The 16,241-nt window shown below is 44.4% G+C and overlaps 1 protein-coding gene across 1 annotated transcript; it reads left to right on the top strand.

The window, feature by feature from the left end:
* Window positions 1-6,103: 6,103 nt before the first annotated feature.
* LOC136539052 (uncharacterized) lies at window positions 6,104-15,396 on the top strand (the record flags this gene model as incomplete). Its single annotated transcript, XM_066530980.1, has 4 exons — window positions 6,104-6,206; window positions 6,322-6,754; window positions 8,492-8,525; window positions 15,376-15,396. Coding segments are annotated over exons 1-4 (591 nt in total), but the record flags the coding sequence as incomplete, so codon positions are not given.
* Between the last annotated feature and the right edge of the window lie 845 nt (window positions 15,397-16,241).

Raw genomic sequence — 16,241 nt, 5'->3', positions numbered from 1 at the left:
AAAGAGTTGATAAAGATGAAATGGTATCCCACAATTCTTGAAGTTGTAAAGGCGGATGAACTCAAAACGCTCTCCAAAGGTTTTATTTTTGTTTTTGAGTTTAGGATCCGCCGCACTATAAAGAGGGATGCAAACTTAGTTGGTCTAAGGAAGATAGAGTGCTCAAGTATAAAAATAAAATCAAAAGAGAGACCCTCTAGCAGTTCACGAGCACATAGAATATTTTTCTGTGACTATTGGTGTCGAAAGTCTCGACGTAAGCCAGAACTCTCGACCATCGGAAGTCATGACTCATGCCGGGAGTCCTGACGCCCAGTCACTTAGCCTACGCGGTGACTGTGGGCGTCAGAAGTCCCAACGTGAGTTAGAACTCCCGATAGTCGGAAGTCCCGACCCAAGTCAGAAGTCCCAACACCTGTGGTTCTGCTGGCCGGTTGTCTACACCCGTCGGAAGTCCTGACCCATGTCGGGAGTCCCGACACCTGAAGTGGTGCTGGCTGGTTGTCTAACTATGCACGTCGGAAGTCCCGACGTATGTCGAAAGTCCCGACGTTTGTCAGGAGTTCCGACATTGACTTGCACGTGCGGGCTTCTAACCCTATGTGAATAGTGTTTTTGTTAAAGGTCGGAAGTCCCGAGATCTGTGTTAGAACTTCCGACGTAGATCTGACCGGTTAGATTTCTACTTAGAGTATAAATACCCCTCTCTTCACTTCTAACTGTTACGGACTCATTCACAGCTGACCTAACTTCGTCCCAACAGCTCCCAAGCAAGAAAGGCACCCCTCTCCTCCCTCCTTTGCTACAATCTTCGATTCCCTTAGGGTTTTGAGTGAAAGGAGAGTGGATTAAGTAAGAGAATCACTTTAGCAAGCTTGAGGACTTGATTTCTTTGTCAAGCCAGTTGGTTTTGCATCTATTACTCTTGGGGATTTGCCCCTAGCCGGCTAGACGTTGCCCAAGAGCTTCCATCTTGTGGAAGAGCCTTGGGAAGTTTGTATTACTCTTTCATTTCTTAGTGGAAAGCTCAAGTGACCTTTGTGGTCGCTTTGAGAGAGGCAAGAAGGTGGAATAGACTCCGACCTTTGTGGTCACCTCAACAACGAGGACGTAGGAGCTCCTTTGTGGGGTTACCAAACCTCGAGATAAATCCTTGTGTCCCGTGTGCTTGTTGTTGTGATTGCTAGAGATTACTTGTATTTGTTTGTCTCTCTCTCTTGAACTTTATTTTAGGGTTTGGACTTGATCTACTGTTTGGAGGCATTACGGCGTCAAAGGAGTGACCCAACCTCTTCACCAAACCACAAGGAAGTGGGGTTGTAAGATTATTTATCCACAAATTTAAATTTGGCACTGCTTTTGTAGTTCACGTAGGAGTCCGAACCGCTGATGTTTGTGCCAGAACTTCTAATGATGTCGGGAGTTCTGACCCAAACGTCGGGACTTCCGACATTGACTGACAAATTTGAACTTAGCATTTGCAGTTAATTTTTAGATATGCTTATTCACCCCCTCTAGGTATTGTTAGATCCTTTCAATTGGTATCAGAACAAGGTCTTCTTTTAGCGCTTCACCGCATAAGAAGAAACAATGTCGGAGTCCGACAAGATGCAAACCGTTGCCACCGAGATGGCCAAGAAAATAGCTAAAGAGTTGATGACTGCTCAAGTCAAGTTCTTTCAAGATGAAATGAAGAAGATGCAAGATGAGATGAGCAAGATGAAGGAAGAATTGAGCAAGAAGGTTGATGATGCAATAAGTGGCAAGAATGATACAACAAGTGACAAGAATGAAGCAAACAAAGATGCTGCTAGTGATATTAGAGCCGGTGAGCATACTCATGGAAAGGAAATATATTCAAACATGAGTTTTGACTATGGACAACTCATAAAAGGTTCAACACTACATACTCCGTCCATCAACATTGGCAAGCCACCTCACTTTGATGGAACAAGATACACCGATTGGTCTTACAAGATAAAGATGTATCTTATTGCCGCAAGACTTTGGGAAGTTTGTGCATCTTATTGCCCAGCGCATGTGCCAGTACTTTGCCAAGTGTCCAGGTTTGTTGAGTGTTTCGTTATAGTTTACCGAGTGTTTTCTTTTAAGCACTCGACAAAGGTGGGTTTTACCGAGTGCTATTTGTTTGCCGAGTGTTTCATTCAAAACACTCGGTAAATAGGATCTTTGTCGAGTACTCGATGGAATGCACTCAGCAAACCCTCAGGCACTCGGCAATTCTACTGTTTCTGGTAGTGGATGCGTGTGAGTTTAATTTAATTTATTTCTTAAATATTGAGTGAAGAAAAGGATTTCTTTGATGTTGCCTCTTGAATGAAAAAATGATGACACATACAGCTACTTGGTAGCCCTGTTCGACTGGCTGGAAAAACGGTTGATGTTGATTTGTTGTGAGAGAAAAACACCGTTATTTTGCTAAAAATGTACGGTTGATAAGTTCAAGTGAACAGGGTTAAAGGCTTAGTTACAAACTCCCATGAATGCTGCAAGGGCACACGAATTTCTAGGGATGGATTCCGATTCATATGTCATTTTATCCGGATAGCACTATTATTATATTTTAATTCGAATCCAAACACATATACAAATATTATCAGATATACAAAATGGTATCTTAAATTCGGATTCGCATTCGGGTATGTACTTGATTTTAAAGATAACATATAGATTTGCTCATCTATAGTACATATAAAATCATGTAAAAATTTAAAATATTATGTTATAATACATATAGATAATGATACCTCCCAAAATGACATATATATTAATAAATATTTTGATAATGAAATATATAAAAACAATAAAAGTAGAGATAAATATTTCAACACATATAAATATTTATCTATAAATAAATTTAAATATATATGATTTGTAATTATATAAATAAATTAAAGTGCTTAAAATTAATATGATTAGTCATATCAAAGTTAACTAAACTTAACCTTTACATATCATTAATTATAATATTAAAGTTATAAATATAAGTGTTCATAGTTTAAAATTATCACAAATTAAAATTAACCTTTATGATTAGCCATATAAATAAATTTTAAATAGTTTAATTGAGTTCTGTTAAAATAATTATCATTTACATGGTTAATTAGTCATAAATATAAGTTTGACATGGTACTTTGTTCTCTATAGATATAGATAATGTCAAATATTTCACACTTTTTCAAATACAGATCTGAAATTGGATAGAGAGGATCATTAAAAACAGATTCAAATACATCCATTGAACATCATGTTAAAATTGAATACGAATACAAATACAAATATCCATATTAATGCTAAAATAGATACGAATATCAGATCTTTTGGATGTTTAGACAGCCGGATCCATGCCCTATGAATTTCACTTGGTGTTGCATGCTATATTATAGTTACATTGCCATTTTATGGTAAATTTTATTTATATCCTCACTTATCAGTTCCTTAAGATGGAAATAGGCTGGATCGATCTATTAGGCAGTCGGTCTAGCCCATGAAATCAAGGTTATGGACCATGAGAGGTGGTCTCAAAGTCGAGAATGGATCGGTAGAGTCAAAATCTATGAATCTAATAGGTAAGATGGGTTAATCCAACCATCACATATAATCTTTTTTTATTATTAATTGGCCTTCTTATTCTTTTTCCAAACAGGCACAATTGATGATAACTTGTCAAGGATCTTAGAACTAAACCGAGAAATGTCATAATTTAGGGGTTAAAATAGATAAAATTCAAATGATTCACTTTTCAACTTATTTTTGTTTGATGCATTGCATAATAATGTTAATGTGCTATCAACTTATCATGGTACCTTCTAGAATCTTTGCTCCCTCTGCTCCAAACTTTTCTTTTAGGACATGTTTGGTTTGGCACATGGTAGACAGGTCAGCCGCCATGCAGCAATTCTAGCCATTGGACGACTGAATCTGATGGCCTAGAAAAAACTGTGTCGCTAGCACCTCTGCATGGCTATTTAACCAAACACATCCTTACTCTCTTTGTTCTACTCCCTTCATTTTAAACCGTAAGTTGTTTTGTGTTTTCTAGAGTTTTTACAGTATATACGAACATAATGTATATCTAGGTGTATAGCAAAAGCTATGTATCTAAAGAAACAAAGCGGCTTATAACTTAGAATGTAGGGGGTTAATATATAATGTGCTTTGATTTTTTATAGTATATCAGTTCAAACTTGAAGATATTCAGCCTATTCGCTTGCTCGTATCTGGCTTATAAGTCATGACTTATCAGTCAACGAATAATATTTTTCTCTTATACAAAACCAGCCAATAGTACTTTCAGCCATGGCTTATAAGCCAAACCAGCCCAAACAAATATGACGATTGAGTTATGACAAAGCTAAAAAACACTATACATTTAGGAATTGAGTAGGTGATGATAGAAAACTGGAAATTATTTCAACGAAGATATGAATATGCATCAGCTTCCGGGTGAAGCAAATTCCTGGTGCACACTACAGAGAAGCAATGCATTATGCATGCGCGAGATCCCAAAAATAAGACTAACTCCAACGGAGTACCCAAACCCAAAAATAAGTCTTGTACAGTGTTTTTGCCTATCAAATCACGGCTCCAACGGATGACCCATTCGCACGACGCATTTTGCCGACAAGCCCAAGCGAAACACAAAAAAACGTCGCCTCTCTCCTCGCTACTCAAATCTCCGATGGTGGCCGCGGCGGCACGCGATGGAGAAGCCGGACCACTGCCAGAGCTTGAAGCCGTCGGAGTGCCGTGCCCTCTGCCCCTTCTCTCTTGTTGCTGCGCGCGGACAACCAGGAACGGAAGATGCCGTCCGCCGCCCTCGCCTTGCTCCGCCGGGCCGCAGCAAGCACCGCTGCCGCCCCTGCCCTGCTTCCCCGCTCCACTCCCTCCCTCTCACGCCGAGCACCGCTGCCGACCCCACACCTCCGCCGCCCCCTAGCCAAAGCCCGAGCTCACCGTGAACTGCCGCCCTGCTCACTCGCCTTTGCTCCCTCTTCCCTCTCGCTCTGCCCGCCCTCTCTCTTTCTCTTCCCTCCGTATCGCTTTCCTCCGTCCGTTGACCGCAGAGCACCGCGTCGAGCACCGCCGACGCCACTCCGCTACCGGGTCTGGTTGATACCGCGGCGGCCACCCTGCGCCCGGGGCTCGGCCGGATCTGAGGTCCCACGGCGCCCAGCCCCTTCCTGCCCGCCCGGTGCTGACGAGGCTCCGCGGGCTCCACCTTCGCCGCCGCCGAAGCCAGGGGCTGTCGTCGCAGCCGCGCCCTCCGGATCCAAAGCTGAGGTGCGGAGGGATGAGGACCGGGGGCCGCCGGCGTGGTTCGCCGCCCTGGTCGCCGTCGGCCTCTACATCGTCGTGCGGTCCGCCGCCACCTTCCTCTTCTTCTCCCTGCTCCCCTGCTTCTCCCTCCCTTCAATCCGCGCCGAGGCAATAGCGCTGCCAAGCGCTCTCCCTCCCCCCTCTCCCCTTGCAGCCTCTCTCTCGTGGGAGACGGTTGCAGGCCGCCGGGGCTCCCTGGTCTGCACGCCGCCTTGCTTCTCTCTCTCCCTCCGCTTCGTTCTCTCCCCCTTGCTTTCTCTCTCTCTATCTCTTGCGGACGGAAGGAACAGGTGGAGGCGCCCGTGTGGGAGGCCGTGGCGCGGGTGAACGTCGAGGCCGCAGCGGGCAAGGTAGGTAGCTCGGCGGCGTCCTCGGCCGTGCGGTCATCGTCCGCTTCGGGATGGGTTCTGCTTTTGCGTAGCTGATGGAGACGTCTGAGTTACGGCTGCGAGAACTTTTCCTGTGCATAACCTAAAACTAGGAAATAGGTGTCGTGTTTAGGTCTTCTTGTCGGAGACAGTCTACCCAACACCACCAGCAGGCCCACTGATGTGCGTGCTCCCTGGGTCAGGTATCCTTTACTTTCCTTCATCTCTTTCTAATAGCTTGGATCTGACTTCCCAATTTTTTTTACCACTCCGCCCGAAACCGTGTCTATATAACCGATCTGCAGTACAGGCTCGTTTCAGATTCCAGGGAGCGAGCGACGAGCACGGAGCACAGGGGCAGGGAGATTGATCAAGAAAGCACACAGGAAATAGAAATGGAAGCGGCGGCGCGGCGGCCTCGCATCCTCACCGAGATCGACCCGCACAGCGAGGGGATGCACGGGCGCGATTTCGACGCGCTCGTGGTGGACGTCACAAGTACTACGGGCGGCCACTCGCATCATTTTCAATTTTCACTAGCAGCTGCAGAGATCGATGTTTACTTATGGATAGCGGCATCCATCCATGTCACGTCATGGATACATCTCCTCAGGGTTCCGCAAGGACCAGCTGAAGGTTCAGGTGGAGCCGTCGGGGAGCCTCAAGGTCAGCGGCGAGCGCGCCGTCGACGGGGGTGGCGGCAGGCAGTGGTGCCACTTCACCAAGCGGTTCGACCTCCCCGCAGGCTGCTGCGACGTCAACGACGACGCCGCCGCGATCACCGTCCAACTCGACAAGGGCATGCTCTACATCCAGGTGCCGCGCCGGCAGAGCGCCGCCTGGTGGGGCACCGACACCGAGCAGCAGCCAGCGGTGGCGGAGGTGTACGAGGACGCGCTGCGGGGATCAGAGGACGAGACCAGCGACGATGGCCACGGCCACGGCCACGGCGGCGGCTGGAACGTCGGCCGCGTGGTGGCGGCGCGGCGAGACGGCGAGCATCACTCGCTGCGGCGGCTCGCCAGGGGCGTCAGCAGGCACCGGCACGACTGAGGCGAGGCGCGAACGCCTGCTCACGGATCAAGAAATTTCTTTCTCAGTTTCTGTACAGTGACAACTTGGAAGGAAAAATACACGTCCGGGTGAATAAGCAGAGCAAAGATACTCCGTACGGAGTACATGGCCTAAGCCTCTCTAAATATCAGTACAGTCAAAAATCACTAAAAGATGGCACAAGATGACAGGAAGCCAAAAGCAACCACCAAGATCTGATGTGTACATTCACAATGTTGGTTGCCATGTCACTGAAGGAATACCACCCAAGCGCGTGTTTAGTTGGCTCAATTTTGGAATTTGGGCTACTGTAGCACTTTTGTTTTTATTTGACAATTAGTGTTCAATCATGGACTAATTAGGCTCAAAACGTTCGTCTCGCAATTTTCAACCAAACTGTGCAATTAGTTTTTTTTTGTCTACATTTAATGCTCCATGCACGTATCGCAAGATTCGATGTAATGAGTACTGTAGCACTTTTTGGAAAAAAAATTCGGAACTAAACAAGGGTCAAACATCTAAAAGCCTACATGGTCCCATCTTATTGTATTTGTATCTAATCTTTCTTCTCCTACAACTAAAAAGAATAAAAGTAAGACAATTTTTTTGTGCGGCTTTTTTTGGGGTCGCTCCTCCTTCCCATCCGTGCGATACCGCATCACGCGCTCCACTCCATCCTTCTCCCCGCTCGAGCGATAGAAGCCGCGCCCTCTCAACTTCCGCCGCCGCCACATGCCTCGGCGACCTCCCCAGCTCCCGCAGCCACCTCTGGCTCACCGGCGATGGGCGGATCTGGGTCAGGCCTCGGCGATCGCGGGCGCGGACGTCCATTGCCTCGGTGGAGGGATGGAAAGGGAAGGGGAACCCCGCAGATCTCCGACCCGCAGGTCGCCATGCTGACGGCTGCTGACCCGCGGCCACGCTTCCCCTCACCCTTGCCGTGGAGCAGCACCTCCACTGAAGAACATCGCTGCCGCGGGTCGACTTGGGAAGGAACCGTAGGGAGACATGTCACCTTCCGGAAGAAAAACTCCTCTCTCTTCGCGTCGCGGCGGGGGCGGGGGCATGGGAGGGCGAGGGCAGCGCGTCGTCGAGGAGGACGAGGAGGACGCGGGAGCCCTGGAGGATGTCATAGTGCGCGGTGTCGCGTGTATCGTCGAGCTTCTGGTCGTCCTCCTCCCGCCCGGCGAGGAAGAGCCGCTGCGACGCCACGGGGATGCCCTCCCACGCCTGGATCGCCTCCTTCATCTCCCGCACCGTCGCGAAGTACCACACCTCGAGGGTCAACTCCCGCCTACCGGATTCCCCTCTCCCGGCACTCGCGGTGGCTCACCTCGTCCCAAGGGACAAGGCGAGGGCCAATCTGGCTCAGCCCATGAACGGGAGCGCACGTCGGCCTCGCTGAGCCGGCGGACAGCGATGGCCGATGGCGTTCTCGTCCTCCAGGTACGTGGCGCCTTGTCTCACATCAACCCTATTTCTCTGTCCCTGCGTCATCCCCATTCATGATTCATTGCAGTTGATACAGATCCGATGAAGAAGAAGAAGCTGTTTGGTTAGTTCACTGAAAGTTTGTGGGGTCATATCAATGTAGGGATGTGCAAGTTCATCGCAAGTTTGGTTCTTTTATTGCAAAATTGAAGTCCATAGTTCCCTTCTGAAAAGTGATCGATCTGGCTCAAATCTAAGCTATGATCGAACTCAATACATCGACTAACTTTAATTTAATTAGTTTTATTAAATTATTTGTATTCTGTTGTCAATGTTTTTTTAAACGCTAAACGGTAAACAGTCGGTCACCTACCGTTTAGCCATTATTCGGGCAAAACGTCCCATTAAACGGGCTAAACGGACAATTAAACGGGGTAAACGGATGATTAAACGGAAACGATGCACCACTGTGTAGCGTTTACACGGTGTGTAAACGAGCTAAACGACTATTTAGACAAACAGTGTCTGTTGTAGCTTCCTTGTCCATGCATGGAGAGAGATGGTGAACGCAGTGCCTGGACCTGGGATGCCCATGTCCCCTCAGTGCGCCCACTCCATGACAATATAGGAGCTGCCTCTCTGTATTGCTATATCTAGGTATGCAAATTGAGTGCCTCCACTTGATGAGAACGCAGGAGGTTCCTCTCTGTGTTGCTATATCTAGGTATTTTGCTTTGATTTACACGCTGTGTGCTCCAAGATTCAGAGTTAGCCCTTCACATATACACCTTCTCAGTTTTGACTTTTATGTTTGATACTCCTAATAACTATTGTTATTGGAATTGCATATGCCCAGCCCAATATACATTTCAGATTCCAATTACATTGTTTGGGGCCAAACTCATGGATAGGAGTGGAAGACGGGTTCTCCTCATCGTATAAACGCTACAAAGCTGAGCTGGTGTATATAGATAAATAAAGGCTGTTACGTACAATGTTTTGTGAGATCCTTTAGTTGGTTGGGTTCCTTTGCAATTTCTTATTCATTTAGCTTCCTTATGGACTGGAGCTCTGCAGGTAATGCACCTGGAGTATTGCTGTTCACCTGTAATTTTAGACTTCATTTTTATCTCTTTGGTAAAAAACAATGTCTTATGAAACCAAAAGTAAACTTTCAGTTCGAACAGAAACAGAATGAACGTGTTCCACCATTTGTGTTCTAAACTTGCAAACCTTACTGTGTTGCTCCACTTCTAAACTTGCAAATCTTATTGAGGCCAAGTTCCTTTGCGTGTTAAAAACTTCCCTGCTCAGGGAATCTTTGATGTTTTAAGTACCTCTATTCTGTTGCCTAATTTTAATAATCTCTTGCTTCCATGTACAATCATATAATATGCTATATTTTTGGATTGCTACCCTGTGCGACAGACAATGCAAATTTATTTGTTCACTCTATCTGCTACTACTATAATTTAATTGGAATATGATATGATGCAATTTTTCAGATATCATGACCAAGATATAATATTTCATCTATTTTCGGTCAAAAATATTTCATCAGCTGACTATTTTTATATCTGACAACTTGGTTTGTATGAGGTTGAGGTTTGTTGCCTTCTTTTCGCTACTAATGAAAAAAATTCTACTGCTGCATCAGTTATTAAATTAATATTTGGATAAGAGATTGAACAATAGGATGCATCAGATGCTCTGCCCCTGTGGAATACAATATATTTGTTTCACTAGGTGTATCAAACCTTTAACTCATATTCTTCCTTCTAAAGGCTAACAAATTGGCGCAACCCAGAGAGAGGGATGGTCATTGCGTGAGACCTTTTTCATTGTGTGATTAGCTCCCTAGGCCCCAAACATATGCAGTTATGTACTCTCTTGAAGGTAATACTTTTTTCTTACCTTTTTGGGTTGGCATTTTTCAAGTGTTGGCAATTAGTGAGTCATCAAGACTGTATTCTTCATAGGAAAGTGTTTGTAAGGTGACTCATTGTGAACCAAGTTCTACCACCAAAACTCCATAAAGAGGGTTCAAACCAACTTCACCAACGTCTCAACCATGGAATGGTAAGCAATTAATTTTTATTTAATTATCGGTAATCATGTCATGTTTAATTTATGTTTTAAATTTGGTACTTTATTGATCATGTATCCTGGTCATTTCCTTTATCAGTAACTTAGGGTACCTTGTTCGGTTTACCAATATCAGATGTTGTATATACATACAACATCTAATCTAGGTAAGTCTATTTTTTCTGCAATGTTGTTCTAGGGACCTTTATTCCTTACGCACATCTGATATAGAAAGCCAGGGCTCATGAAGTCATGAGCGCCACGCCTGCACCAAGCAGTGGCCTCCAAGCAGCCCTCTTATACCACATGAACAATAGGTTTTTTGTTTAACTAGCTTTTGTTTCTTGATATTGCAATCAATTAGGTAATTACTTTTCTCTTGATTACTAGCAAAACAATTATCAAGCCAAAACATAACTCACTCCTTGGAAAATGACTAGCAAGCACCCCTATATGAATTTTTTTATTGCCAGATGTAGGAACCAAATGAGTATGGCCATCGGCAATCTTCTTCACTATACACTATAATTAGTATTAGTTAGTTACGAGGTCAGTAAGTCATATTAGCTTATGGCCCTTCCATCTTTGCGAAAGTGCTTCGTTTAATCCGTCCCAGTTTTTAATCTTAGTTCTTTTCTGCAGGTAAGGAAGATCAAAGAGTAGAGCAGAGAGGGCTAGCTCTTAGATGTATCATGGAATCCTTGTGCATTGCAATGTACATCACTGAATTGAGTAACAAGATGCAGATGTGAGAAACCCTATCAGGAAATCCTGTAATTCATCTTAATCATACGAGCATCGCAATAAAGCGTGGATGACTCTGTCTGCACACCATATAACATATAACCAATTCAGATTCAATGAAAGACAATGAGTTCAATGTTTGTTGTTTCACATATCTTCATTTGCCTCATTGTTACACTTTTATAGTCTGTTATGTTGGGTAATCTGTCAAGGCCTGGTATTTTCTTCAAGAACACCGTATGATATCATATCTGTTGTTATTGTTGCTCCATACGAGACATGCCCCATAGCTGTTTGGTTTGAACTTTGAAGCGCAACAGATATTTGGTTTTAGGCACACTAGTGGCAGAGATGGCGACTGGGGAGGCGTGTCAAGAGTGCTGGTGTTGCCCCAACGATCGAAGCATGATTCCTTCTTTCCCTGTAGTGAACAACTCTACAAAAGCGAGGCAGACGAGGAAGCATTCAGAAACCCGCAAAGATAGTATGGAGATGCGATAGAACTTATTTGTAGATTTATTGGCGCACGAAAAAAACAGATATAGGAGATTTCTTCCTGCCGATATAAAACATTATCTTAGCCGCATCACGAAAATGTCTATACAATAGAGTTCGTGAGCATGTGACACCGCGCGCTACTTGACTGTGTTAATTTCATGAACTTTATTTTTTGGATATTAAATATCACTTTAATGTCGGTATTTAATTTCATAGTACAAAAATTTAGTTGTCATGTAGCAACGCACGGGCACGCTACCTAGTTTATGATCTAAAATTAATTTCATGCTAACTCCACATATTACATCATATCTAAGGACAAAAAAATGTGTGGACTGCGATAAAACTTTTAAAAAGTTTGACCTAAAAATCAACTTTTATAGTTGAATGGACCTAATCAAAACCCCCACGTAAGTTAATTAACCTCTGATGCACTTAACACTTTATAAATTTATATCAACTTCATCTTGTGCTATGTTGAACCTAATCATATCACCTAGTTGGAGTATTTATGATTTAAATGTGTGTGAATTATTACTTGTGTCATTCTCATTCCTTTGACATGGTGCTAAGGCCCTTTTCGCTTCGCTAAAAAGGCAGGCTAAAAAGTGTCGTTCGCTGATTTGTTGTGAGAGAAAAACATTGTATTATGACTGATAAGTTCAAACGAACAAGGCCTAAGTTTTTTGCCATGGATTATTGATTACCGACTAATACCTGTTGGATTGATCTCCCACGCCATTAGGCCCAACGGCCTTTGGGTCTTGTTCTCGCGCCTTGATCGGGGGCGCCCAACCCTACACGGTTGGTGAGCCCTCGTCGCACAGCGCTATAAAGGAAAGGTAGGGGCCGGGGCTCGTGGTACGAGGTTCACCGCACCGCCAGTCACCCCACTGACATCCTAACCCTAACCCGATCTTGAGAAGGGGCGCTGCCAGCGACGGGAAGCACCACCGACGCCGGCAACGTCACCACGACGCACACGCCGCCGCCAAGGACACCACTGCACCGACTCCTCTCTCTCCACCGAACGTCGCTGCCGGCGCGCAGATGGTGTCTGCGAACGAGGCCGCGGCCGGCGCTTCCACCACTCTGATGGCTTCGACCACTACGGTCTTCGATGGTCTACAACTTCCTATTTCACCTACCCCTTTTCTTCCTTTTATATCTCTGTAGTTCATGCATTAGGTTTTGTGTATATACTATAAATCTTGAACATGTATTCCTATTCTATGTACCCGATTTGGTGAACTTGACTCGATTGAGTCCTAAGAAATCTAACAATGGTATCAGAGACATTCGATTTCGAATCGGGCAAAAGAAAGAAATCAAATCAAACCGATTTCAAATCGATCAAACTAACCCGAACCCTAGATCTAAATCCTTTCGGATAAGAGAAAATCAGACCCAAATCCGAAGAGGGGAAAGGGGATAACCTTGGAGAACTCGAATCAAACAAAAGAAGGGTCGAAACCCTAACCCTAACCCTAGTCTCCCATTCAGATGAACTCGAAAAGAAAAGAAAGAAGATAGAAACTGAATCCGAAGGGAGAAGAAAGTCTACCTCGCCGCACGTCGGATGTCCCTTCGCCGGCGCGGGAGAAGAAGGGCCGGGGGGCAGCCGCTCGCCGGGCTTGGCCAAAGGGGCACCGTGGCCAGGCCGCTCAACGGCGGTGTGCTCACCCGTTGGGGAGCACGCGCGTCGGCGAGGGGGCCGGTGACGATGCCATGGATCGCCTGCTCCTCTGCCTTCGGTTCGCTCTCGGTTGCGCTCGCCTCGCTGCTGCGGCTGAGAGAGAGTAGAGAGAGAAGAGGGAGGAGCGAATGGCTCTAGGGTTCGGGAGGCAGCGGCTAGAGGCCATTTTTGTTCGCTCGAAGACGGCGCACAGCCGTCCGATGAATCCAACAACCACGGATGCTCGGGCCGTCGCCGGCCCAGGTGGGCGCGAGCGCGCGCAGCACTTTGCCGGCCTAGGCCCAGGTTGTGGCCTGGGTGCGACCTGTGCGGGCACGGACGGTTGGGCCGCTGCAGCGCGCGCTGCTGGCTGGGCCGCGCGTATGGGCGAGCTGGGCCGCGCTGGGCTGAAATGAAAGAAAAAAAAATTTCTTATTATTTTCCAGGAGCAATTTTAATACATTTTTTTGATGAATTTGAATGATTTTGATACAATTTTTCTGTGCAAATTTTATCCAACGATATTTTGCTCAGAAAATAGTGAATTTTTTAGTGCTTCTGGAAAATAATAATATGAAAGATTATTAAGTTTCCGCTGTGCATGATAATTATTGTTCTCTTTGATTAAATTTGAACCAACGGGATAATTTAATTTTAAGAGAAGTGATGAATTTCTGATAATTTTTTTTGATGAGATTATGATGTTATTTTCTGACCAACGTTGTTAATAACAATATTATAATTTTGATCCATGAGAACTTATGCATTAATTTTACTTTTGCCCAACGGTGATGTAAAATGTTTGCATGGATGAATTATAAGTTTTAATTTGACCAACGTTGAGTTAAAGCATGAAATTTTATATATAAATGTTTCTTACTTACTCTGGTGTGATTTTAGGAGGCAAATGCATTGTGAACATTGCCAACATCCCGACACTCAATAGGACCAATCACCGTGTGTGGCGGGAGAAGTATGAATTGGAACTTGCGTTGGGAGAGGTCGATTTTGCCATCACCTCACTGTGTCCTACTGAGCCAGAGGACCCAGTGAGAGGTGAAAATGAATCTGACGCTGATTTCGCTGCTCAAAAGCGTGATCATGCTGAAATAAGAATGAAATATGACCTTGAACATAGGCAATGGACTTTCTCCAACTGCAAGTGCCTGTTCGTGGCCAAAGCCACCATAGAAGAATAGATAAGGGGCTCAATCCCTGAATGTGCTACTGCCAAAGAATATCTTAAAAAAATCAAGAGTCAGTTTACTAGGTCTACCAAGGCCACAGCAAGTTCACTGATTAAGAAGCTTGTGAATGAGAAATTCACTGGTGGTAGCATAAGAGAGCACATTTTGAAGATGAACACTACGGCATCTAAGCTAAAGGAAATGAATTTGAAGGAGGAGGATTTCCTGATTCATTTGATTTTTGCTTCTTTGCCAAAAGAATATGACACCTTCATTGTGAACTACAATATGCAGCCTGAAAGATGGGGCATAGAAAGACTCATCTCAATGTGTGCTCAAGAAGAGGAGAGGATAAAGTCCTCACAAGGTGAATCCGCTCATTTTGTGAAGGATAACAAAAGAAAAAAACTTTAATGGCAAGAATTCTAAACCACAAGGAAAACCTAAGTGGGATAAGGCCTCTTCTTCCAATTCACAGGGAAAGAAACCCTAGGATTCTGAGAATCAGCAGTATGGTGGAGCTGAAAAAGATCAGTGCAAGCACTGCTTCAAGAAGGGACACTACAAGAGGGATTGTCCAGACTTTTTAAAATCTCTGCTAAAGAAAGGTAATGAATTTATTACATTTGTAGATGAATCCCTGTATTTATGTTATGATAAATCCAATTGGTGGGTTGATTCAGGTGCAACTACTCATATTGCAAATTCCTTATAGGGGTTAAGTAGGACGAGAACCTTGCAAAGAGGAGAAAGAACGATTAAAGTTGCAAATAGAGTGCAAGCCAATGTTGAAGCCATTGGAGTTTTTTCTTTAGAATTGAATAATGATTTTGTACTTAGACTTAAAGAAATACTTTATGTTCCCTCTTTGCGTAGAAATTTGATAAGCGTTTCGAAACTTGATGATGATGGAATTGATTGCCACTTTGGTGGTGGCAAGTGTAAGATACTGGTTGATAATAAATGTGTTGGTCTTGCCTTCCGACAAGACAAGCTTTATTTATTATCTCTTGCTGAGAATGCGAACAATGTATGCGATGAGAATGTGAATGATTCTCCATCTACGGATGTAACTAAGAAGCGGAAGAGAATTGATTATGTCTCTTCGAAATTATGGCATTGTCGCTTGGGCCATATTTCGAGGGGAGAATAGAACGATTGGTTAAGGAATCAATTCTCCCGCACTTAGAATTTTTAGATTTAGAACAATGTGTTGATTGTATCAAAGGAAAGTATGTCAAGAAAATTAAGAAAGATGCCAAACGAAGCACAGGAATTTTAGAAATAATCCACACAGACATATGTGGTCCTTTTCCTGTGAAAAGTGTGGATGGTTATGACTCGTTTATAACATTCACAGATGACTACTCTCGTTATGGCAATATTTATCCAATTAAAGAAAGATCGGAAGCATTGGATAAATTCAAAATATTTAAAGCTGAAGTTGAAAATCAGCACAATAAGAAAATCAAGATAGTACGATCAGACCAAGGTGGAGAGTACTATGGGCGACATACCCCATATGGCCAAATTCCTGGACCATTTGCAAGGTTCCTATAGGAAAATAGCATAGTTGCTCAGTACTCCACATCGGGGGAGCCTCAGCAGAATGGAGTGGCTGAAAGATGTAACCGTACCTTAATGGATATGGTAAGAAGCATGATGAGTTACTCCGCATTACCGATTAGTTTATGGATGGAGGCACTGAAAACCGCCATTCACATACTTAATCGAGTACCAAGTAAATCGGTGCCTAAAACACCGTATGAATTATGGACAGGAAGAGAACCCTCACTTAACCATTTGCGTGTGTGGGGCTGTCCAGCTGAGGCAAAAGTGTTTAACCCAAACATAGGAAAG

Source organism: Miscanthus floridulus, chromosome 2, assembly GCF_019320115.1.
Source record: "Miscanthus floridulus cultivar M001 chromosome 2, ASM1932011v1, whole genome shotgun sequence".
Classification (NCBI taxonomy): Eukaryota; Viridiplantae; Streptophyta; class Magnoliopsida; order Poales; family Poaceae; genus Miscanthus; species Miscanthus floridulus.
This window is presented reverse-complemented; position numbering and strand designations above follow the sequence as displayed.